Source organism: Topomyia yanbarensis, chromosome 1 (assembly GCF_030247195.1).
Source record: "Topomyia yanbarensis strain Yona2022 chromosome 1, ASM3024719v1, whole genome shotgun sequence".
In the NCBI taxonomy this organism is placed as follows: domain Eukaryota; kingdom Metazoa; phylum Arthropoda; class Insecta; order Diptera; family Culicidae; genus Topomyia; species Topomyia yanbarensis.
Window position 1 is genome coordinate 43905032 of NC_080670.1, and position 24782 is coordinate 43929813.

The 24782-nt window shown below is 39.6% G+C and overlaps 1 protein-coding gene across 1 annotated transcript in view; it reads right to left on the minus strand.

Annotated features, from left to right (window-relative positions):
- Window positions 1–5289: 5289 nt before the first annotated feature.
- LOC131677481 (uncharacterized) overlaps window positions 5290–24782 on the minus strand; it is a 452688-nt gene continuing 433195 nt past the window's right edge. Inside the window, exon 7 of the mRNA XM_058957315.1 lies at window positions 5290–15725. Within this exon, the coding sequence (XP_058813298.1) occupies window positions 15574–15725 (152 nt within the window). The 3' untranslated portion in view covers window positions 5290–15573. The remainder of the gene's footprint in view (window positions 15726–24782) is intronic.

Consider the following 24782-nt stretch of genomic DNA (forward strand, 5'->3'; position numbering starts at 1 on the left):
TCTATTTTTAAACCAAAATCTGTGTATTCGTACATACAGTTTCTTGGTTTATAAAAAGCATATGAATCGGTATACGTACTTATTTTTATACATTTTTGGCAACCTTGATAGCAGTCTGTCAACATGCTATCTCTATCCCTCTCCCTGCACACGGAGTAAACGGCAGTGAGGTGATCAAAGTTTCATGCCACACATATATACATGCAAGCATGAACGACACTGAATACCACACATTCACACGCTCGTATTATTATGCACAGGTCGGACTTACACTGGGATAGTTGGGAACCTGAAAATGATTGTGGAAAGACAACGGAGTGTTTGTGTCACGTGACTTATTTGAAAGTGTTCGCGATGAAGGGATAGCGCCTAATTCATGTGATCTCGGATCAGCATCGTTCATTTTGTTTGTCTCTGGATTCGGGAGCTGACACGTACAACCACATTCAAGAGAAAGGGGAGCAATTTTTTTTCTCAAACAGTGCTAGCGGATATCAAGACGATAGAGTAAAGTGCGAATTTTCGTCCTATTGGGGAGGGGGCCTCACTGGTTCATTGAATGCTCGGCCTGCGGTCGAGGGGATGCGTAGGGATTGGCCCCGACAGCTTTGCTTCGTTGGTGGGAGCCAAGGTAGGAGCACGGATGCCCTCGGAGCAGTGGGGTGATCGTGTTTGGACGAGTCGGATGCCGCAGTTGTTGCCATACCTTCTGACAGCGCGTTGAGCGGAGATGGCTGGTGCTGCTCTGACCGGCGGCTTCGGGTGGGTGGGGTGATGGTAGCGGTGTCCGTGCACGGAGCTGGACCGTCACTGGGACGGATCGGATAGGTGTAGGTCTGGCTTTGTCATCGTATTGGCTCGGATGGTGGACGACTGTTGGGGCGTCCAATTCGGGTTTTTGCTGCGCATAGGCAAGGGCAGTGCGACGTAGCATTAAGTTTAAATTTTTTCGACGCGTTAAAGAAAATAATTTAATACTCCTCTATTCTAAAGAGAAATAAATGTAAATTCACAAAAATTACCTTTGCATACGATTTTTCATATAGTAAGTTTTTCAATTCGCGGTATTGTAAGATGTCCAAAAAACGTTAAGGTTATTTGTACGCTGTTACAAATTTAATCCATGACATATCAAATTCAAAACAAACCTGTCAACACGATTTTTGTCATGTAATTGATTCATTGCGTATGTAAATTGTTGTTATAGCGAAAATTTTGATAAAAGCCGTCAAAAGCTTGTAAGGACATATATTTGAAAGAATTATACGAAACAAATTTGAATTCTTTTGTTGGCCGGCAGCGGTGCGAGGGGGTGGGTCAAAGAAAATGTTACGTTATTTACAAGGGTGAGGCTACAATTTTGTGACCAAATGCTACAAGGGTCGAAAATTGCCGAAAAGCTACGTCATTTGTGTACGACCCCTTATTGGAGGCGGAGATGTTGATGCCGTTTTCTGTGCGTTCCTTGGATTGTGGACCGGGTGGTTCGTGGTGTGGAGCAGAGCCCTCACTGGTGTCCGTGGTGGGGTCTTTGACATATTACTGCGGTATACATTTTATTGCAAATGATTTTTTGCGGGTATGATTTTCGAAACCGATGGGATACATTGCCTCTATTTATGAACCAATTTCCGTATTAATACAACAAACGATAAATCCAATCTCAATTATCGGCAGCCGGCTGCCCAGAGCAATAAATACATGATAACGCTTCAGAGAGTTGCATAGATCGTACCATTTATCAAGGTGAATGCTGATCAATGTAGCTATTGATCCAATCCCACTAACCAAAATTCCTTCCCGTGACAATTGCAGAGATGCAGAGGTATACACGCTCTCTATAACAACGGTTGTCACACTAACATTCCCTTCCTTCCCCGATGACTGTAAGGACGTGGCCGGCGCCGTTATTGACACCTCAAAATTTAGAACTCTCGAAACGTGCACATTGAGGATGGAAAGCTACTCCCAGGCTCCATTCGTTGATTCTCTCTGCAATTTTGCTTGTTCTGGTCAATCACGGAGTGGCAACTACGAATTGTATGGTCATCATGCTTATGCTCATGCTCAAAACAATGCGACAGCAAAGTGATCATTTGTATTTTTTAAGATATATGGCTGAACGTTACTTTTTGATTTTGAACATTTTAAAAAATTTCAAAATAGCGGCAGTGGTTGCCTTATTTTGAGGCCTTCTGTTAATTTTTTTTGCTGTAACCACGCTACAGCTCAGTCCAATTTTCTGACCCACAGCAAACATTTTTCTTTTTATAGTTAAGGGTTTTTTTGTGTGCTTAAAAAAAACTCGCAAATGTTATTAAACATTGTTGTTTATTAACAATTTCATGCAAAAAAGACGTCGGTTTTTTGGCACTTTTTATTGTTATTAGCGACGAAAAATAGTGTGTAAACATATAAATTTTTACTGGTCCCAGCCTAATCCAAAAAATAATTTAAGTTGAGCCTTTCGTTCACAATCGGAATTTCCGACTGAAAAACGTGGTTTTGAGAAAATGTGCTCTAAAAGTTTTTCCCATTACCAAGCAACGTAGCCACAGGGGAGTTCCCCCCAATTTTTTCAAACATAGATTTAAAAAATGCGTGTTTTCCGCGACAAAATTTGTAGCTTATGTGATTTGAACATATTCTTGAAAAAAAGTTGAAGAAGGGTATTTTCAACCACCAAAGACAATGGTCAGTGTGCATTATGCTTTTGCTCGAGGCAATGCGAAGCGAACGACAAAAATAATGTCTTTTATATTGTTGTGTCTTGTCTGAAGAACAAAAGACACTGTTACTATAATTCTTGCTGTAGTAATCTGAGTCGAGATGAGTGAGTAGCAGAAACAAGAAGTGATGCTCCGGCCAAATACGGTAATTAAAAAATTATTGATGACTCGCATAGGACCAAGTATTTATAATGGGGCACATTTCCTGAAGGTGTAAATGGAGTTTAGGCTTTTGGAAGACGCCTTTATCGAGTTATATCTTTGTCAGACATTCAGCGCTCATAGCGACAATTTAGCCAAGACGAAACCATCCATTTCGAAAACACATGGTTGTGTGTGACAATGCTATAATTAAGATCCTCCTATATATGAACAATGAGAAAATGAATGAATATGAACAATTGCAAAATTTGTGGCAGCTGCTCAGATAATATTGACAACAGCAAAAGCTGCGTCAAGTACCTCAAAATCTACAACCAGTACTATCGTTGAGGAAGTTCACACTCGTAAAGGCAAGCAAGGAAGAAATCAGATATTTGCGAACAACCCACTGGGCTAGCTTATCTTGTAATTACCAATACGCAGGCCCGTGCGCAGAAAATTCTCAAGGGGGGGGGGGGGGGTGTTCATTTTTTAACGTTAATTTTAAAAAGAAACGTACAGAAACCCTGAAACTTGGAAGATTTTTTCAGAGACCTGGACTTAGTCCTTTGTGAACCAAACGACTCAGCTCAACAAATTGAGTAAATGTTTGTTATCGAGTCATCAAAAGACACCGCTGCATAGCTAAAAAACGTGAACTTAATTCACTAGAGGCTAAACCATCGAATATATTCACAGGGTATCTTTGGACGAATTTTTTGTAAGAATATTCTCCACAACCTGATAAAAATTAAAATTAGGCATGGCTTACTACACTCAAGCTAAAAAAAACAAAAAACATTTTATGCTGAAGATGTAGAAAGTTGGTGTCTTGGACAAAGTTTTAGAAATGAAGAATTTGGGAGAACAACTTGAACTTGTAGGACTTAAAGTTATCGATTTGTAAATGTTACAAATAAATGTGGAGGCATTAAAACCACATAATATTGTAGAAGACTGTAAGTTATTGAAGATTTTAACATTTGTTACCTGCAATTACAAACCTTCTCACCTTTATTATGCGTAGTCTGGACATTGAAAATAGCGCCTGCTCGTCCATTTTGGTTTGCACTCTTATACGCAGTTGAAGTTGGTGTAAAAAATTTAAAATTCTTCAATAACTCTAAAACGAATGAGTATTTTTCAAGAGGTGTGCGTCGCACCGCCGATTTCAGGTATTTTTTTACATGCAGTCTACAACAATATTTTTACATGCAGTCTTCAACAATATTATGTGGTTTTAATATCTCAACATTTGTCTGGAACATCATTTGCACGAAAAGTCATAGTGAAAAAAGTTATATTAAAAAACTAAATTCAAAGGAGTTGCCTTAGAAAATGCATTATAAATCGATAACCTTAAGTCCTACAAGTTCAAGTTGTTCAACAAAATTCTTCACTATGAGCATTTCTAAAACTTTGTCGAAGACACCAACTTTCGACCTTGTCAGTATAAAAAGTTAATTTTTCTAGTTCAATCATGGTAAGCCATGCATCAATTTAATTTTTATTAATTTGGGGGGAATATTCGTACGAACAATTCCTCGAAAGACATCCTGTGAATATATTCGATGGTTTGGCCTCTAGCGAGTTAAGTTCACGTTTTTGGCATTTCCGACCACTTTGCTCTGCCTGCTGGCTCGTGGTGCATTCGGATTGTAGTAGTTGTTCAGCCAACCGACTAAACCTAAACCTGTTGTATCTTGCAATCCGCATCCATCCGGGGCAACCGTTAAGTACTGCTTTAGTAGGGCTTGTGTTCTTGCTTATTTTGTTTTGTGTTAATCGTCATTTTTATCCATAGCTACTTTTCCTTACTTTCTGTCCAACCTTCGCAATATATCAGACCTGCTCAGGTCTGCTGCAAATATCGTTACCTGTTGAGATATTAACCGATCCGGAGGTGTCGACCATAAGGATTAAAATCTCTGTACAACCACCTTCGCCGGGTTTCTTATCCTTCTTGGTGCTAGTCGTTCCTATTTATCTGCTAGCTGGTGCTGAGAACTTCTCGGCAGCGATATTTCACTCTATACCGATGCCCATTTTCGCGATCCATTTCGCTGCTACTCCAACGGAATAATCATGGGCGGTAAAATTTCTCTAGACAACGATATCCTGATTTTCTCCAATTTCGCGTTTTTCCTCCTTAGCTGCCGTTGCTAGCCCGCTGACCGACATCTGCTGTCTACTCACTACTGTTGCTAATATCAAAGCTTGTTGAAACGTGAACCGATCCTTCAGAGAAGTCGTCCAACTTGACATACATCCCTTTCCAGTCACCCTCGCAAAGTTTTGTCCTTGGTTTTTCCATTGACACCCCCCCCCCCCCCTCCCCCCCCCCCCTTGCGCACAGGCCTGAACGACTGAACAACCAAACAACAATCAAAAGGATGTGACTAGACTAAAATCAAACACATTTCTCATAAATATATTGTTTTATTTACTCCACTTTATTACCGCATTTCATTACACATCATCTGTGTGTGCTTCCTCCTCTTCCGATGTCGAAATTCGTATGATGCTGCAACCGCATTTGTCATGTTATCATCTTTGGATTTTTCATTTATCATTTTAAACAAACATCTTTTACAGTTATACGTAAGGGTTTAACCGTTTCGTGCCATTTTCACTTAAGTATCTGTTTTCTTCTTCTTACTCTATCTATGTAAGACTTTCCGTGCTTATTTCTATCGTGTTTCATTTTTTGTAATATTTTACAAAAGCCAGCTAATTTATACGTAAATTTTTTCACAATTCCTTCGATTTTTTTTTTATTATAATTTAATGGAATACGAGTAGCGCCAATTTGTATTCCGAATCGATTGGTAAATAACGGGCTGTGCTCGACATTCTTTATCAATTACATGTAATAACAAACTTTTAGCCTTGCATTTTGGGTATGTTTCTTCTTTGGTTACAAATAACCTAAAAAGTGTTAAGCGAATCCTTTTCTTTACTTGCTTCTTCATTACATTCACTAAAAATCGGAGATTATATACAGAAATTGAAACGAATATGAATGTATCACGGAGCGAATGTTTCATCATGCTGTCATACGTTATTTTGTCGCGCTACATTTTCAATGTTTGATGCTGTATGCTACTATCGAGTTTGCATTCGGGCGTTTTTGTTTTGATTTTTGATTAGAGTGGGCGTATCTTGTGTGCAGGATGGGTTAGTTTAAGGTTCAAGTTACCTTTTTTAAGCATGTGTTAGAATTGAACGCTTGGTAGTGTGCGTAGGAAAATTTGTGTTCAGCTTTGCCACCGGATTATCCATTTAAACCTTTTTAAAACTCTAAAAGAAGAATATCAGTCGATTTATTAGATCATCACGATTCAATTCATGCAAAATACCTGCTGGAAAAACCATCGGCTTAGCTAAATGGTGCTTTTGAAAAAGTGGCTGTGGTTTTTTCATTGCGCAGTAGTGTTGCGTACCCCAGCTCGGTGTGGTAGTGTGATAAAAAATCACAGCCACTTTTTCAAAAGCACCATCCAGCTAAGCCGATGGTTTTTCCAGTAGGTATTTTGCATGAATTGAATCGTGATGATCTAATAAATCGACTGATATTCTTTTTTTTAGAGTTTTGAAAAGGTTTAAATGGATAATCTGGTGGCAAAGCTGGACACAATTTTTCTTACGCATACTACCAAGCCTTGAGGTAACTTGAGCCTTAATCAAAATAAAACATCTACACATTGTTGCTTGATTTCCGGTTTTCTGAGTAGAGAACAAAAACAAATATATTTGTTGAATATTAACATGACAGTGTCAATCGATTCCCTCGATGAAATAGGTGTTTGTTAAATTCAGCCCGTGCACCACCCACCAGCACGAATAGGAAAAACATAGAATTTACACTCGCCTGTTTTTGCTGTCACCAATTCACCCAATTAATTGTTGATTCAAATCGAATTCTATCAACTCACAAACATACCATTGCACCGAATCGTTTGATGTTAGCAACGGAATTGAATTCCAATTGGACGCTTGAACCTGTTTTGTTGAGCGGCCTTTTAACGCTTCAGTAGCCCCAATTTGATTTTAGATTTCAATGTTTGTGAAATAATTGCACTTGCTCGCATTGCGGTTCGTTGTTCGAAACATTTGCTGCAGCATCCATCAATGCCTCGGACAGGAATCACAGCTGGTGCCGACGATATTGTAACACGAGGAGTTTAAAACATTTATGCATAATTTGAAAATTCTTGATATACAGTTCCTCGAATAGATACTCCGCCTTCAAGATTTGCGACTGGAATTTAAATGAAACGAACGAGAGGCGAACACGAACGAACTTCGGTTGGATGTTCTGAAAATCGGTTTTCTGAGTTCTCAACTAACGGAAATAAATGAAGCGGTTGGTGAAGGAACAAATAATCAATATATATTGAAGTCTTTTCTATGTGGGGAACTCGTATCACAAGCCAAATATCTTAGAAAATCCACATAAAAAGCACCGCAAAAAAATTAGGAGATCCAGAACTAGAGTAGATAATGTCAGGGACATCTCTGCTAGATTGTCAAGATTATTGGTTGGTATGATCATAATACTTTAAATTTTAAACGATTTTAAATTCCATGTAAATTAAATTTTGAACCCTTGAATCAAAATATTTTAAAATGTGAAGAATAACTTGATGACGGATATAATAATTCAGTTTAGGGCCGATTCCTTCACTCTTATTGAACGTTTAAGCCAAGCTTATCGGCGCATTAAACCTCGATTAAGCGTTAATGGTACCATCAGTAAAATTTAATACTTTGAACAACACTGGATTTGTGCATACAAAAACACGTTTACTATGTTCATGGTAGTTGCGAACTTCAGTAATAATAGTTTAAAATCCATATATTAAAATGCAATAATTAGAAGAATCTGACATTTGGGAGAATACTGGAATACCGATGTGATTTTAATTCAAAATATTATCGTTTTCCTCTGGCCTTCGTGAACTATCAAAGGTGATCAATGAGCCAGAACAGGATATGATTGGCCTGGAAATTTGGCGCCCATTTGAATAAAATTTATTAACTTATAACTCCCAAGCCGAAAGTGGGATCATAATGCAATTCAATGGCAGCCTATGAGAACGTTGAACCTAAGCTTAAGAAAATTGGTTCAACCATCTCAGAATAATCGATGTGAGATTGCCGGTTACATAAACGGACACAGTCACAAACACACACAGCCACTTCCCAAACCTGGCGAACAGAGTCGAGTGGTGTATTGAACCCGTCGACTGAAAACTCCGTGCTCAGAGCGGTTGCACATCTTTTTTATGAGAAAAATGAAAAAAAAACCCGCATATTTTGCGAACTCTGCCTAAAACCAGGATAACTTGGAAATTCCGCATGAAAAGTCGCATAAAAAACTTTAGTGTATTCCTTGGACTGTAGTATGATTGCTTTGATATAAGCTAAGAATAGAAAAGAACGAACTACATACGTATGTAGAAATTGAAAAATTCATCTCCGCGCGTTTTAGTAAACGAGCATTTCAATTTAATAAGTTTGTGAATGATTATTTAAAGTCATTGAACTTTAATCTCAAAAATTGCAGCAAATTTGTTTGCAAATTCCCACCCAGTTTCAATCACTTCAATTTAGAATTTAGCATTTCAGTCATCAATTGGAACATTAATTGCTGTAAAGAAATTAATTTCTCTTTAGTGATACTACCTAGATCGATGCGGGCAACGGAAACGTTGTTTTGATATAAAGTTAGAGGTGTGTTATCAATCGCTCGTTTTTCTGAGCTACCTACTACTGAAGTATTAGATGACACATACCTGTATAGGGTCCTGCATTCGAAGTGTAACCGATTGAAAAGGACAATTTTTTTTTAACTTTAAAGTGCAGAATATTTGAACAAATTCAAAAATTCAGAAATTATTCACTTTTGCCCGATATGGCTACCTTTTACCTTGACTATGGTCTTCAGTCGGTCAAAAAACGAATCCCAAGCTGCCCGCATGTGACTTGCCGGTATTTTGGACCACTCACGAACAATGGCTTTCTTCAGCGTCTCGAGGCTGGTGAATTCAAGAGCAATTGTGTGGTCAAAATGAAGTTCGGAACGTTGGTTTTCATCCATTCCTAGTTCACTCATGCTTTGTGAGACAGTGCCGAGTCTTGTTGAAACGTCCATGGTTTGCGTCCAAAATTTTTGTCTGTCCATGGCTTCAAAGTAGCCTCCAGAACACTTTTACTATAGTATGTCGCATATATTTTCACGCCGGGCTCGATAAAAACGATTGAAAAGTTCCCATTTGCAGTTACAGCGATTTTTTTTTTTTCGTTAGAAAACACGTTGTTCGAAATTTGACCGAAGTGGTTACACTTCGAGTGCCGGACCCTGGAGGATAGTGCAACTAAGATGGAAGATCCTTGTATAGGTATAGACATTGTATCTCGGTTTCAGCGGCAATAAGCGTACCGCAAAACGGGGCATTTTCGATCACCTGGGTAAGTTTGATCAAATGAGACTTTTTTCAGTAACGTACGATAAGATGATTCCCTCTAACAAAATCATCGAAACTAAAAAAACCATATTTGATCTGTTCACCCGAGCAATTACTCATGGGTGCAAACACCACATAGAACCATGAAAATACCTTAAACATGGTCCATGACAAAATTCACAACCATCAAGACACCACAAAATGGTCTCAATAACCCATAAATACACCAACATATGGTATTTTAAATGGGATCCACCGGACCATGGTGATGGTGTTTTTATGGTTTGAACCCATTTCAAACACCCATGTCAAACCCCATGACCATAGGAGTATTATAGGCTTTTCGTTTGCTCGGGCAAGCAATCCCACGTATATTACTGATTTCAATCAACTTCAACTGAACTGATCAGTTTTTCGGAAACCGTAAATATTTTTGTCCAATAATTCATTTTAAAAATACAAGAGTTTTGCTGTTCACTGTTTTTCTAAAAAAGTTCGGTAATTTTGCTTTCTTTCGAGACGTAAAATTATCGGGCCATGAAAGAGCCTTTAGATGTGCAATTTACCCAATATTTCGAGTGTTATTTCGATATGCTCAACCCCGTCTTCGTAGCTTTCAACAAAAATGGTATGACAAATTCAAGTGAAAAGCCTTGTGCTATTAACGCATGTCTTATATCCGACCTCACAATTCGCGACATTTGCGCTGTCACTGTCAATATGACGTCTCAGATATCAATTTGAGAGGCACCTAATAAATGGAATGCTTACATGGTACAAATCTGCACATTCTTAATGTAGGAAATCACCCAACATTTGCACGAGCTAGCAGAGAAGAGGTGTTAGATGTAACTCTCTGCTCTGACAGTATTATGTATGAGTTGGAAAACTGGCTCGTACCAAACGAGCTCGAGCCGTCGTTATCTGATAGTAAGTACATCGTCTTTAATCATTTGAACGTCTCGCTAGATATCGTCACATATCGTAATCTACGAACTGGGACCTCTATGAAGAGGACTTGGCGGCTAGGTTTCAAGGGTATCTTCCGACGATTGAATCTCCAAGCGGCTTGAATGAGGTCGTGGATAACACAAACTCCGCTTCAAGTTATGCGTGCTTCTAAGGACCTAACCGTTAAATACCGAACTTGTTCGGCTCAAAGAGTTATGCAGAAAAACAGACGCAAAGTCGGATCGGAGGAATTTAAGTTGGCTCTCAAAGCATACATAAATGCTCTTCGATCCTCTGGGCGAAGTGGTTGGAAAAGCCTCTGCACAAATGTCTCAAGTCATAACGAGACTTGTAGATGAAATAAGTTACTTTTGATATCGAAAGACTTTCGTGTCAATCCGATTAGGAGTGCTAACTGTTTTTTGACACACACTTTCCAGGCTGCACGAACCCATCACTGAAGACTGCTCCTGAGTTCTTTTAGGTAGTTCTGAATCTTGGGCATATATTCGCAGAATTGTGACAACCAAATCGATCAAACGCTTCGATGAGGGAAGTGTACTACCAGCCTGTTACACAATGTTGTTTACAACATTGAAACAGCTTTTCACAAAAGCTATCAAGTTTAGGGGTTTTCCAGATATTGAAGGTGCTTTTGACAACGTGTCTTTCGAAACCATTTAGAAGGCAGTACGAGGTCATGGAGTACTTTCATATATCACGAACTGGATACACGCAATGCTTAGCAACCGACATCTGTGCTCATCGTTAAGACAAGCATCGGAAAGAAAATTGAGTGTCTGCGGACGACTTCAAGATGGTGTGCTGTCACCACTTCTATGGAATCTTGTCGCCGATGGCTTGTTGAGTTGAGGAAAATGAATGCGGACTATCAGTTAATCCAAATAAAACATCACTGGTATATTTCGAAGGATTACAACCGGAGCCGTCAATTGCAGTTTTTTGACTCTGAAATTATTATCGTAGATCAAGTTAAGTACATTGAGATAATTCTTGGTAACTTAATTGAACAGCTCACATCGATTTCAGGACCAAGAAAGCTTACATGGCCTTCTGCCAATGTAGACAGTCTTCGGCAAATCTTGGGGGCTCATACCTAAGTACATTCAGTCGACACAACAATTGCTAGATCAATACTGGCATACGGGTGACTTTTTTGGTGGCAGAAGAGAGAAGTTATGACAATGTGTAAACATTTAAATGAAAATCACCATAGCATACAGGTTGTCATGCGAGAGTCACCATTGTATCCAAGCTTGGACACAAGCCTCGTATAGCGATTGCTGGCCGATCGAAGCGCCGGTCAGTGGCAAGTTGCTACTTGCTGTTGTCATTTCAAAGCGACCGTTTAATTTCTTATACAAGTTGAAAATGTTACTTGATAAAACCACTACATGTGCGTTTGAAACAAGAAACACTTTCTTGTGCATACCGTCTTGAGGTTACTGGGCTCTAGAACAGTAACATAATAGATTGTGCAACTAGCCACACAAATTTGTGGCATCAAGTGGTTACTTGGGATGAACATACACTTGATCCCAATGACCTTACACTCACACGTCGTTTTCCTTTTAAAATTTTCAATGCAAGAATTCCTCCTCGCGAAGAATGGTTGTATGGCTGGATGGAGCGACAATTTGAAGAATATGTAGTTGTCAAACTGACGGTTGTTTGATGGATGACCGAGCCCTTGGGGCAGATCACTCTAAGAATGTATAACAAATTTGCATCAAATTAGAAAAAATGCATTTAACTTCCATTTTTGCATCAGCTTGGCACTCCCTCTCAGAAAAGTTTGTTTAACAAACGTCCTACGCTGATCCACTTTGTTCGACGTTTTGTTAAATGTAGGGCTAGTTTTTCTGTAGGGTTTTGACGTCTTACACGCAACGCAAACCACATTGCAGGCAACGCAAAAACATTGCACGCAACGCAAAATACATTATGAATTTCTATTTTGATGGAAATAAATGCATTTAATTTCGCTGATTTTTAAAAATGCATCACAAGTGATCTGCCCCTAGGCCGAGCCTGTGCTGGAGTCTATTATCGTGAAATGTCATTAAACAATTCGCTCATTCGCTTGGTGGATACTGTGCCGTATTCCAAGCAGAAATCTTCACTATTCGATGGGGCGTACAATCGGCACTGCAACAGGGAATTTACAATAAAAGAATCTATTTTTGCTCTGACAGTCGGGCTGCCCTGAAAGCACTTAGTTTGACAGATTCTAGATCGAAATTAGTAGTCGCATGTCGAATTCATGGCAATTTAACATTTTAAATGTTTGCTACTTTCTATGGATCTCCGCTCATTGCGGTGTTACTGGAAATGAATGGGCGGATGAATTGGTTAAAGCGGGCGCTGCCTTTGTTGGTTCAGAACCAGTTCTACCATTGTCGATAAGTTGAAAAAAGCACAGAATTCGCTCTTGGGCTGCATTCGAAAATACCAACCATTGGAGTAGCTAGCGAACTTGCGTTCAAACTAATTTTTTTCTGCTAGATATGAGTCCGAAAATGTCAAAAAATTTGCCGCATTTTTCCAAGCACAATTGAAAATTCAACACTTACGAATATAAAATGCACTATATCCAAAAATTCATTTTCAAAAAATTAGGTGTGGTGAATTTTTAGCAGAATACACATTTTTTCAATTGCTACCATGCGTCTCCTTCAGACATATCATGAAAAATGACCTTTTTTATACCTCGGAGCATAAAGAAGCAAAACAAGATATTCATTTTCGGAAAGTACACTAATTTTCAAGTATCATGAACAACAAGCGATCTTTCCGAACTGTTTCAAAAAAAGTGCAACCACTTTGAACATTATAACTTTAATTCATGTCTGAGCGAGAAGAAACGCTTGTATCGACTAAATCGGATAGCAACTGTAATTCCAGCGAATAAACTTTCAAATGAAACCAATTCGACCCGAATCTGAATCCTAACTAAAAAGATATATTCATTTGAATAACTTAGGTTTGAAAACAGTTTTTCTCAGAATTCATCATCTATTTCACCTTTGAAGTTCTGTAAAAAATGAACTTTCATCCTGGGGACTTAATATTTTGAGAAGACTCTATTCAACCTGTTAAGAAACAGAGGAAAATGTTAAATCATAAAAAATCTAAAATAAAATTTTGACGTTTTGTCCGGCTAGGCGACACTGTGCTATGTACAGAAAGCTGAAACTCAAGGATATGCTATTGTTCCTAACCCAGTGTGGTAAACTATAGTTTAATATCCCCTCGGGGGTGTTGATATATCCGCTCATTAAGAAGAGTCTATGTTCTCTGTGGCGTTACAGAAACGATCTAATTATCAGTGTCCCAGGTGTCGAATAAATTCATGCGCACACGTAAAAAGTATCACTTAAAAATGATATGGTAATATTAACCAAATTTCAATCTATTGACATGTAATCATATTTTGCAAGCTTGGATTATTCATGAGATTCGACATTTTTAAAATCTGATGAAGAATAGTGGAAATAAAAGGCATTCTCCAGTACTCTTTTCTTGCTTTTCAATTTCGAAAATGGCTCTATTTTATTCAGCTTTGCTACATATTGACGACTTTGAGATTTGCTGCAAATTTACGATTTTCCCATACCGATTTCGAATGGTTCTCTGAATATCTATTTTTAAGTTGTTTATAGGAGTCATAATCATAATCAGTCATATTGACTGATGAGTGCTAAAATGGTTCTCTTCAGTTCAGTACAATGAGTGTTCCTAGCGTTCGAAAGATATCACTCTCGTTTCCTCCAAAATTTCCTCTATATTAAAAAGTAAGTCGTGGGTCATGGCAAAATACATGTTTCAAAACAAGGGAACATTCGCCTACAAAGTCAACCGGATGTACTTTTTATTCGATCTCCATATACCTTTACCGAACAATTCAACATTTACACGAAAAGCAAACAAATGCACCGATGCTCCATATCATTGATGTAGCTCATTGAGGAGTGAAAGCTTACTCACGATGATTGCAGAAGTGTTTAATGATGTGAAAAAAAAATAATCTGAACTAAACATTCAACTACAAATAATAATGGATGGAAAAAATCCAATATATTAAGAGTTACTGGTTGCTGGTCAAATTAGAGTTGCTAGTATCCGAATTTCGAAACCATTTCGTTCAAATTCGCCCAGACTATTAATGGTTCGACAATGATGCCTACATCTAGGCGATTTACCAATTCGACTTACTTTCACTACGATGTTTCCCGAATGCAATCATGTATCTCGCGAACCGTTTCCAGTCTCATGCCGGTTCTGATTGAATTGACAACATGTATCCATGCGTTCCTACCTTGGTTGTTAATAATAGTAATAAAAAACGATAGCCCTTATTCTAATTATTCAACATTTAGATTAACGTTTACTTAGTAGCAGCAATAATATATTCATTTGCTATATGTTTTATCCTTACATCACTTACGCTCTCAACATTGCGCTACTCCTATCACGTCACTACATTCGTCCATTTCTATTCATTCATTCGTGTGTAGACAATTTCACTTTGCTGCAAAATTAGCGGATGACTCTTGGTGCCGAACTGTTATTTGCACACATACACACACATTGCCATGCTGTCTATCACACATTTCTTCGCTGTCGTTAAATTAAAATTAAATTTTATCATGTCCTGATGCGCTTCTTGTTCTATTCATTCACCATCGAACCGGGTTTTCACCGCACCACCCAACCCCCTTGCTGACCTAATTAAATATAGTATGCACTAAAATTGCTACAACTACTCTCCGAATCCCGCAGGTCTCGTTCCACACCGGTGCATGGTGATCGGTGTGAAAAAGTGCAACATACGAGAATTAAATCTAATTCAACTCATTCTGCTTTCAATGTCCCTGTGCTTCCCACCGTGCATATCGCGTGTGTTCTTTTTTATACTAAATACATATGCTCTAGATATATAAAATTACCATTACACCGACCCTCGGCTTGTCACACACCGATTGCCCTCTCGAGTATCTCCACTGAAAGAGAACTTTATCCTTTGCTTTTGATGTGAATGATGAAGTTAGAGGAGACCATATCGACCGACCACTCGGAACCGCGGAGCCCCATCGCCTTTGGCAGTACCGTGTTCCGCAGCATCCTGTGAAGAGATGGTTGGTTGCAATGTGGCTTTTGCTTCCGGTTCAGCTAAACGCGGGTTAAACGGAAGTTCCGTCAGCAGTTTTCAATTATCGATACGGCAACGGGCTATTTTCGGTAGAAAGTGCTTCAACAGACTATCTTCGTTCCAACGGTGCAACGGTGAACCGGATTTCTGCTAATCGGTGCTTGGGAAGCAGCCCTGTGAACATCAAGGGTACCAGCAGGCTGGCAAGCAGGATCAGCGATGATGGTATGCTGGTGCGGGCGCTTGATCCGGTCAGAGTTACTGGAAAGATGCAAGAGATGAAGATGAATTATAATGATGCAGCCATGTTTAGGGTCATACATTGAATGCAGCTCGACAGTTGAATATATTGACGGATTTATCCAATGAATGCATGTCGTCAGCAGCGCCGGCGGAATGCGTGGGTAGTTATGGGTAGTACTACCCACTCGAAAATTACCGAGGGGGAAATTACCCACTCGAAAGTTTGGAACAAATCAAAACCTGAGATCATAACAGTTTTTGCAACCGACCGAGACGGTTGTGCCTCCAGGTGGAAGGTTTTGTTCTCGAGAGAGTGACGGAGTGCGAGACGCTGTATGCGTTATTGTGGGAGAGAGAGAGAGAGAGAGAGAGAGAGAGAGAGAGAGAGACCAGTTTGTTAAGTGTGAGTCGACAGTTGATACGTCGGAGGCGTGGTCAACGGCATCCTCGACAAGTGGTGTTTTCACAGCAAACCGCGGGTAGACGAATTTGCCTACCGCGGTGGCAGAAATCGACAGTGATCGTGCCTGTACACACAGAAAAAAATATAGTGTATTGGTGTCGTCGGGCAATTCTAATCGACGAGAGGGAAGCGTCACAGGTAGACCCATTTGCTCTATTTGTCTACCGCAGAAGTGGTACGACGAATAGTGGCACCGAAAAGTGCCGCATCGACAGTGGGATTTTCGCAGCAAGCCACAGGTAGCCACATTTGTCTACCGAGGTGGTGGAAACGGAGAGAGCGCGCTTGTGGTGGTGATACCGACGAGCAGCTTAATCGGAGAGAGTTTTGAAGTGTTGCAGGTAGGACTATTTCTCTACTGAAGAAGCAACGCGACGAAGAAGGACAGCAAGTGTCACATTGTCAAACAACGGGCACCGAGTTTACAACGTAACACATGAGGTGTGTTCTACCGGTGTCTTCGTCACCTAATAGATAGCAGATAACAGGTATATTTTTCATTCCTTTTTGTGATAGTTTTTCTTATTAGGTAAAATGGATGAAGAGATGGGAGAACGAGTAACAGACCCTCCCCCTAAGCCTTATGCTGAAAATGTAAATCCGACTAGAATTAAAATTTACCCAGAGTCGTCAACGGGACCATGGATTGTATTTATTAGGCGTAAAGCAAAGGCGCTAAATATAATTCAAATTTCTAAAGATTTGACTTCGCGATTCTCGGATGTAAAAGAGATCGTCAAAGTTAATAAAGATAAAATACGCATTGTCGTTGGTAGTTTCAAACAAGCCAATGCAATTGCTTCTTGCGAGCTTTTTACGCGTGAATATAGAGCGTATATTCCTTCAAAAGAAATTGAAATTGATGGGGTCATCACAGAATCGAGTTTGACTGTTGATGACTTAGTTAAGCATGGGGTTGGTCGTTTCAAAGACACCATACTTAAAGACGTAAAAATACTTGAATGTAAGCAATTGCATTCAGTATCACACGAAGGAGATAAAAAAGTTTATCGACTGTCTGACTCATTTCGAGTGACTTTCGCTGGGTCTGCGCTGCCCAACTATGTCATTATCGATAAGATTCGTCTCCCTGTTCGCCTTTTTATCCCTCGTGTAATGAATTGCCTTAATTGCAAACAGCTTGGCCACACAGCCACTTACTGTTCCAATAAGGCACGGTGTGGCAAATGTGGGGGTTCTCATCAAGAGGATACATGCAATGAAAATTCAGAAAAATGCTTAATGTGCGGAGAAAACTCACATGAGCTCCCTGCATGCCCCATTTATAAATTGCGTGAGGATAAAATTAAACGATCCTTGAAGGAGAGGTCTAAGCGCTCCTATGCAGAAATGTTGAAAAATGCTACCCCTAAACCCATCTTCTTAGAAAACACTTACGCATCTCTATTTTCGGAACAGTCTGACTCTGACGGAGCGTGCGAAGGTACATCATTTGTTTTACCCGGAAATTCCAGAAAAAGAAAACAGTCTTCTTTTCCCAAGCTGCCAAGCAAGGGCCTTAAAATTTCTCCACCAATAGATAAACTGCGCCCAAAACCGAAAAATTCCGATTCAAAACCGAAATCAATTCCGCCCGGTTTTGGGAACGTACAATCCAAACAGAACACCATTACTGGAAATAATAAAATTTCGACTTCCTCTGAGCCTCAGCCGGGGGTAGGATTATTGAAATTTTCTGAAATTGTTGATTGGATTTTTAAAGCATTCAATATTTCTGAACCACTAAAGAGTATACTTTCAGCTTTCCTCCCAACAATTAGAACATTTTTAGAGCAGCTGATTGCTCAATGGCCCATCCTTGCAGCGATTGTATCTTTCAATGGGTAATTCACCTCCTCCAATGAAAGATTCCATCACTGTTTTACAGTGGAATTGCAGAAGTATCATACCTAAAATTGATTCCTTAAAAATTTTACTGCATAATTTAAAATGCGATGCTTTTGCTCTATGTGAAACATGGCTTACCTCAAACATTAATTTCAACTTAAATGATTTCAACATTATTCGCCTAGACCGAGACACTCCGTATGGAGGAGTGCTTCTAGGAATTAAAAAGTGCTATTCTTTCTATAGAATTAACATCCCCTTGTTTGCGGGCATTGAGGCTGTAGCTGTCCAAACGAACATTAAAGGCAAAGACATGTCTATCGCTTCTATATATATACCTCCCAAAGTTCAAATTGGACAACGTCAAATTTTTGAGGTAGTGGAATCCATGGCTGCTCCGCGTCTGATACTGGGAGACTTCAACTCGCACGGTGTATTGTGGGGTTCCCTCTACAATGATAATCGATCCTCTTTGATATACAATGTTTGTGACGAATTTAATATGACAGTTTTAAATACTGGCGAATCAACACGCATCCCCAGACCTCCTGCACGTCCAAGTGCATTAGATCTATCTCTGTGCTCGACATCACTTCGGTTAGATTGCACGTGGAAGGTTGTACCTGATCCTCACGGTAGCGATCATTTGCCAATCGTTGTTTCAATTAACAGTGAATTAGGCCTTACGAATTCAATCAATGTTCCTTATGACTTAACACGAAATATTGATTGGAAAACATACGAAACATTAATTTCCACTTCTCTTGCTTCGACAGAAGAGCTACCCCCTACCGAAGAATATGAATTCTTAGCGGGTTTAATTATTGAAGCAGCAGAACAAGCCCAAACGAAATGCAATCCTGGAATGACAATAAATAGACGGCCCCCTAATCCTTGGTGGGACAAAGAGTGCTCTGATGCATATGAAGCTAAACAAGTTGCCTACAAAGAAATTATGAAACAGAAAGGGGGTATACGTGAGAACTTTGAAAATTATTTCATTTTGCAAAACAAATTTGACAGTATACGTCGTGCCAAAAAATCTAGTTATTGGAGACACTTCGTTAATGGCTTGTCAAGAGAAACATCAATGAGTACTCTTTGGAGCACAGCCAGAAGAATGAGGAATCGAAACGTGACTAATGAAAGCGAAGATTTTTCGAATCGTTGGATATTTAATTTTGCCAAGAAAATTTGTCCCGATTCTGCTCCTGCGCAGAAAATCACTCGCGATGCTCCCACAAGTAACGATTTCATAGATTCGCCTTTGACAATGATGGAATTCTCAATTGCACTCCTCTCATGCAACAATAATGCTCCGGGACTAGACAGAATTAAATTCAACTTGGTGAAGAATCTGCCTGACCTAGCAAAAAGACGCTTGTTGAATATATTCAATAAGCTTCTTGAGCAGAACATTGTCCCGCACGACTGGAGACAAGTGAGAGTTATCGCTATTCCAAAACCGGGAAAACCAGCCTCCGATCATAACTCGTATCGACCGATTGCAATGCTATCCTGCATCAGGAAATTGTTGGAAAAAATTATCCTACGACGTCTCGACAATTGGGTTGAGGCGAACGGCTTGCTATCAGATACCCAGTTTGGTTTTCGGAGGGGAAAGGGAACGAATGATTGTCTGGCGCTACTTTCGTCAGAAATCCAACTTGCTTACGCAAAAAAAGAACAAATGGCGTCTGTGTTCTTAGACATAAAAGGAGCATTCGACTCAGTCTCCATTGATGTTCTCTCGGAGAAGCTACATCAATGTGGTCTTTCACCAATATTAAATAATTATTTATACAATTTATTGTCAGAAAAGCACATGCATTTTTCATATGGCGATTTGGCGACACTCAGAATAAGTTACATGGGCCTCCCACAAGGTTCTTGTTTAAGCCCCCTTCTCTACAATTTTTACGTGAATGATATTGATAATTGTATTGTCAGCCCATGCACTCTAAGACAACTTGCAGATGATGGCGTGGTTTCTGTTACAGGACCAAAAGCCTTAAATTTACAACAACCACTGCAAGATAGTTTGGATAATTTATCAAGTTGGGCTTTGAAGTTAGGCATCGATTTCTCTACGGAGAAAACAGAGTTGGTTGTTTTTTCAAGGAAGCGTGATCCAGCTCAGCTTCAGCTTCAGTTGGTTGGTAGAACGATAGCCCAAGTCCTGACTTTTAAATACCTTGGAATTTGGTTCGATTCTAAAGGCACATGGGGAGGCCACATTAGGTATCTAATAACGAAATGCCAACAAAGGATAAATTTTCTGCGAACAATAACTGGATCATGGTGGGGTTCTCATCCAAGTGACATGATAAGATTGTATCAAACAACAATACTTTCAGTAATGGAATATGGGTGCATCTGTTTCCGTTCAGCTGCGAACACTCACATTATTAAACTGGAACGGATACAGTATCGTTGTTTACGAATTGCCTTAGGTTGCATGCAGTCGACCCATACGATGAGTCTTGAAGTACTAGCGGGAGTTCTTCCTTTAAAAGACCGATTCTGGGATCTCTCTTCTCGTTTACTTATCCGATGTGAGGTTATGAACCCACTGGTAATTGAAAATTTTGAAAGACTTGTCGAGCTTCAACCCCAAACCAGATTCATGACAGTGTATTTCAATCACATGTCACAAGAAATAACGCCTGCTAGGTATGCTCCCACATACGTCAATATACTAGATACTCCTGAATCCACTTTATTCTTCGACACGTCCATGCAAGCAGAGATTCGTGGAATTCCGGATCATCTACGCTCGCGGGAGATCCCTAAAATATTCACAAGTAAATATCAACACATAGACTGCCTTAAAATGTTTTACACTGATGGGTCACGAATCAGTGAGGCCACTGGTTTCGGTATTTTCAACAATAATTTTTCAATTTCTCTCAAACTTGCAGAACCCGCCTCTGTTTATATAGCGGAACTAGCAGCAGTTCACTATAGTTTTCAAATAATTAATACTTTACCCCCGAACCATTACTTTATCCTCACTGATAGTCTCAGCACAATTGCAGCTCTACGCTCAAAGAGGATTGATAATCACGATCCATTCTTTTTGGGGAAGATACGAGAATCTCTGAGTAACCTGACAAGAAAATGTTATAAATTTACCCTAGTGTGGCTCCCCGCCCATTGCTCTATTGCGGGCAATGAGAAAGCTGATAATTTAGCCAAGATTGGTGCACTAGATGGTGAAATATATGAAAGACCCATCGCTTACAATGAATTTTATAGCGCTTCTCGACAGAGGACACTTACTAGTTGGCAAACATCTTGGGACAATGGAGATATGGGACGATGGCTACACTCAATTATCCCTAAAGTATCAACGAAGGCATGGTTCAAAGGATTGGATGTAAGTCGGGACTTCATCCGTGTGATGTCTAGGCTCATGTCCAATCATTATACTTTAGATGCGCATCTCCGTCGTATTGGGCTCGCTGAGGGTAATCATTGTGCTTGTGGAGAAGGTTACCATGACATTGAGCATGTTGTTTGGTCCTGCACTGAATATCGTGAAGCCAGATCACAATTAGTAGATTCTTTACAAGTCCGAGGAAGACCAATCCATGTTCCTGTTAGAGACATCCTGGCGTATCGCGATCCTCTATACATGGAACTTATCTATCATTTTCTAAAAACAGCGTCTGTCAAAATTTAATTAAATTCGTCTCCTCATACTCTCATCCAAGGCTAATCATTCACCAATTAAAGTGTCCTAGAATATTTAGTTTTTAAATTTAGACAATAACAGAAAAAAAAGTAAATAAATACACCCGAAAATACTAGATCAGTATGAAATACAACAATGTAAGGAAAAAAGCAAACAATAAAGTGATTTCAGTGTTAGTTTTAGACAAAGTACTAGTATAGTTAAAATTAGTCTTAAGGATTTTTGTAACGTGCTATGTAAAAAAAGAAACTGGCGTAAAAAGCTTTTGCAAATGCCGTGTCAAATAAACGTATGGAAAAAAAAAAACCTGAGATGAACCACGTATTATTCAGACTATGGGATACAGTTAGAAATATTTATAAGGGCAATATAAACTATTTGTAATTTTTTAACATGAATAATCATTTGATTAAAAATTGAAGCAAGGAGAAAGAATCACTAGACAATCAGTAGACTTTATATAAGGAAGGCAAAAGATTGTTGATCCCAACATCAGTAGCAGAGACCGTATCAGGGAACAATCAGAGAAAAATGATAAGGAAAAAAAGAAATTAAACTTGTAGCTTTGTAGCAAACGGAACTTGTAACTCTTGGGATCACATTTGCTGGTAACTGTTAGTAAGTCAACCAAAAGAGAAGATATAAATAAATTTGGAGGATGGCCAGCATATTTCGGACTAGAACCAGGCCGAAGGGATTCGTTTAACGCAGATCTGGCACTACACAACTAGAAAAAATCATGTAAATTTACGTCTCTTGATCATGACTATACGAGCATCAAAAATGAAATAGTTTTACATTTGATTTTAATTTAACATGTCGTTCAATTTTGCGAGTGTCGTAATTCTACTCCACATATGGCGTTTGTTTGAAATGTGTAATTTTATGGCACTGCGTTTGGAAAGTACATCTTTCATGTAAAATTAAACAGAACACTGTTATATTTCGTCATTTCGGCAATTACGGTTTGTTAGATTGTGGTAAGTTTCGAAATACCTCAACGGTAAAATTTAGTTTTTTTGGTGTGTAGAACACTAGACGCACGACCAGACAACATGTTTAATATCGCGATAGCCGTCACCGCCAGCACAGAGAACGCTCTTTACGACCACAATACGCCGGAGATGCGCATTCAACGTATAGCCACCCGAAGGAAGTAACGACGTTCATCCATCCTTTTTAACCAAGGTTGGTTGATACCTTTGGGATTCCTAAACTTCCATTATCCCACAAAATTAGCCAATTTTCGAGCGTTCTCTAACTCTAAATCTAACTGAAAAAATCGTTAAAACTGCGCGATGTTTCACAAATATCACTTTGTAATGCCTAAGGGATCAGCTGCTAGACGAAATATTGTTTCTCTCGTTAATCCGTTGACGAGCCGGTGCCAACAACCGCGTTTTTCAGTTTGCATCAAGTTTTTCATTTACGTTTCTAACGTCGCGTATATTCGGAAAAATTTGGGCGATCTGACGTTCAAAAAGTCCTCATAGGCCCTTTTCGCATACAATTCTGAACACTCTCTGCCCACAACGGAGTGGGAAACCGTCCACGATTGTTCGCGCCAGGTATTCGTTCTGTCGGACCTTTAATCTCAGTGTAGAAAAACAAGCCAGTCAAAACGTTGCACTCTGCCACCGGAGGAATTTTTCATTTTGATTCGATTGTTTCGGATATAACAGCTCTTTGAATCAATGGGAACACTTATGCGGTAGAGTGCAACGATAAATCTAAGGCACTTGGCCGCGCTGGTAGGCATTCGTGTCATTTCCACTGTATTCAAGATGGTCATACTGAAATTGTCGCGAATATCACGCAGTAAGATAGATCGGTTATCAGCATGAAGACAATCCCATGACATGCCGTGCGAGTTGAAATCTTCTCGAACCAGTTGAGGCGATATATATGGAAGGAATATCAATAAATCTTTGCCTATCATTCGGATTTAACAAGCGTCAACTTCAATACCTGGTACCGAGCAAAGGCTAATCCGATTGAAATAATAGCACGGTTTGATCCCCAAAACGCTCCTCAATATTGTTTTCGGCCATGGCGAATAATGCTAAAATTGAGGAAGATCTACGTCGGAAGTAAACCTAGAAAAATAATATAACTGAAATATAGAGACACTTGAAGTTATGGATGTCCCATGTGGACTTTCCGAGACCAGGAACCAATGTCTTGATTCTCTCCGCATTTTCCACACCGTACATTATTTCTACAATGGGTTCTTCAGTTCATGCCCCGGGTTACAAAAAGGCGATCAAGTAAACGAGCCCCGCTCAAAAAAAAACAAATTTTGGAAGAACAAATCCGGCGATTGGCTCGAAATGAGGCTGGTGGAAAATAAGTCTTCTTATACTCTTCGATTTTTTCTGAACACAATTGCTTGCATACCAGAATTTACACTAACTGAAGTACAGGGATCTGGAAGGAGCCACCCCCTATTTCGCAATCAAGGCCCTTCTCGGAGACTACACCATCAATCTCTACTTCCCCGGCGGGTACGCTGACAAAATACTTTTTTTGTACACGGTCGAGTGTTGTTTAGTTAGATCACGCGATTTATCAATGACGTTAAATGGCTTGTCTTTGGTCCGGAAGTAGACTATCCGGGGGCCGGTTGTATTAGACATAATTTGTATCGAAATTGAGACTTATTGGTATTATTTTTGCCATCGGAGAAATATTAAAATCGACCTCCACTAAGCCTGAATGGATGTCGGTCGCCGGAGATGCTTATCGGCTCAAACACAGCTAGCTTCAAAGCACAATAAAGTAAGCCGACTTGGAATAGTGATGGGGTATTTCGGTCGTAGTTAAATTGAATTTTGACTCTTGTCTGGATCTAAGCACCAAATCTGGGCCTGGTTCAAGTTCTGACCTGGTAAGGGGGAGAAGGGGATGGGCTAGATCCAGGGACTGGTTCATTACCGGGTATTGGTCCAGATTCGGGAACTTGTCCGGACCCGAAAACTGGTCCTGGATCGGGAACTAGTCCAGATCGGGAAACTGATCCAGATCCGGGAGGTCCAAATTTGGGAACTGGTCCAGATCGGGAGCTGTG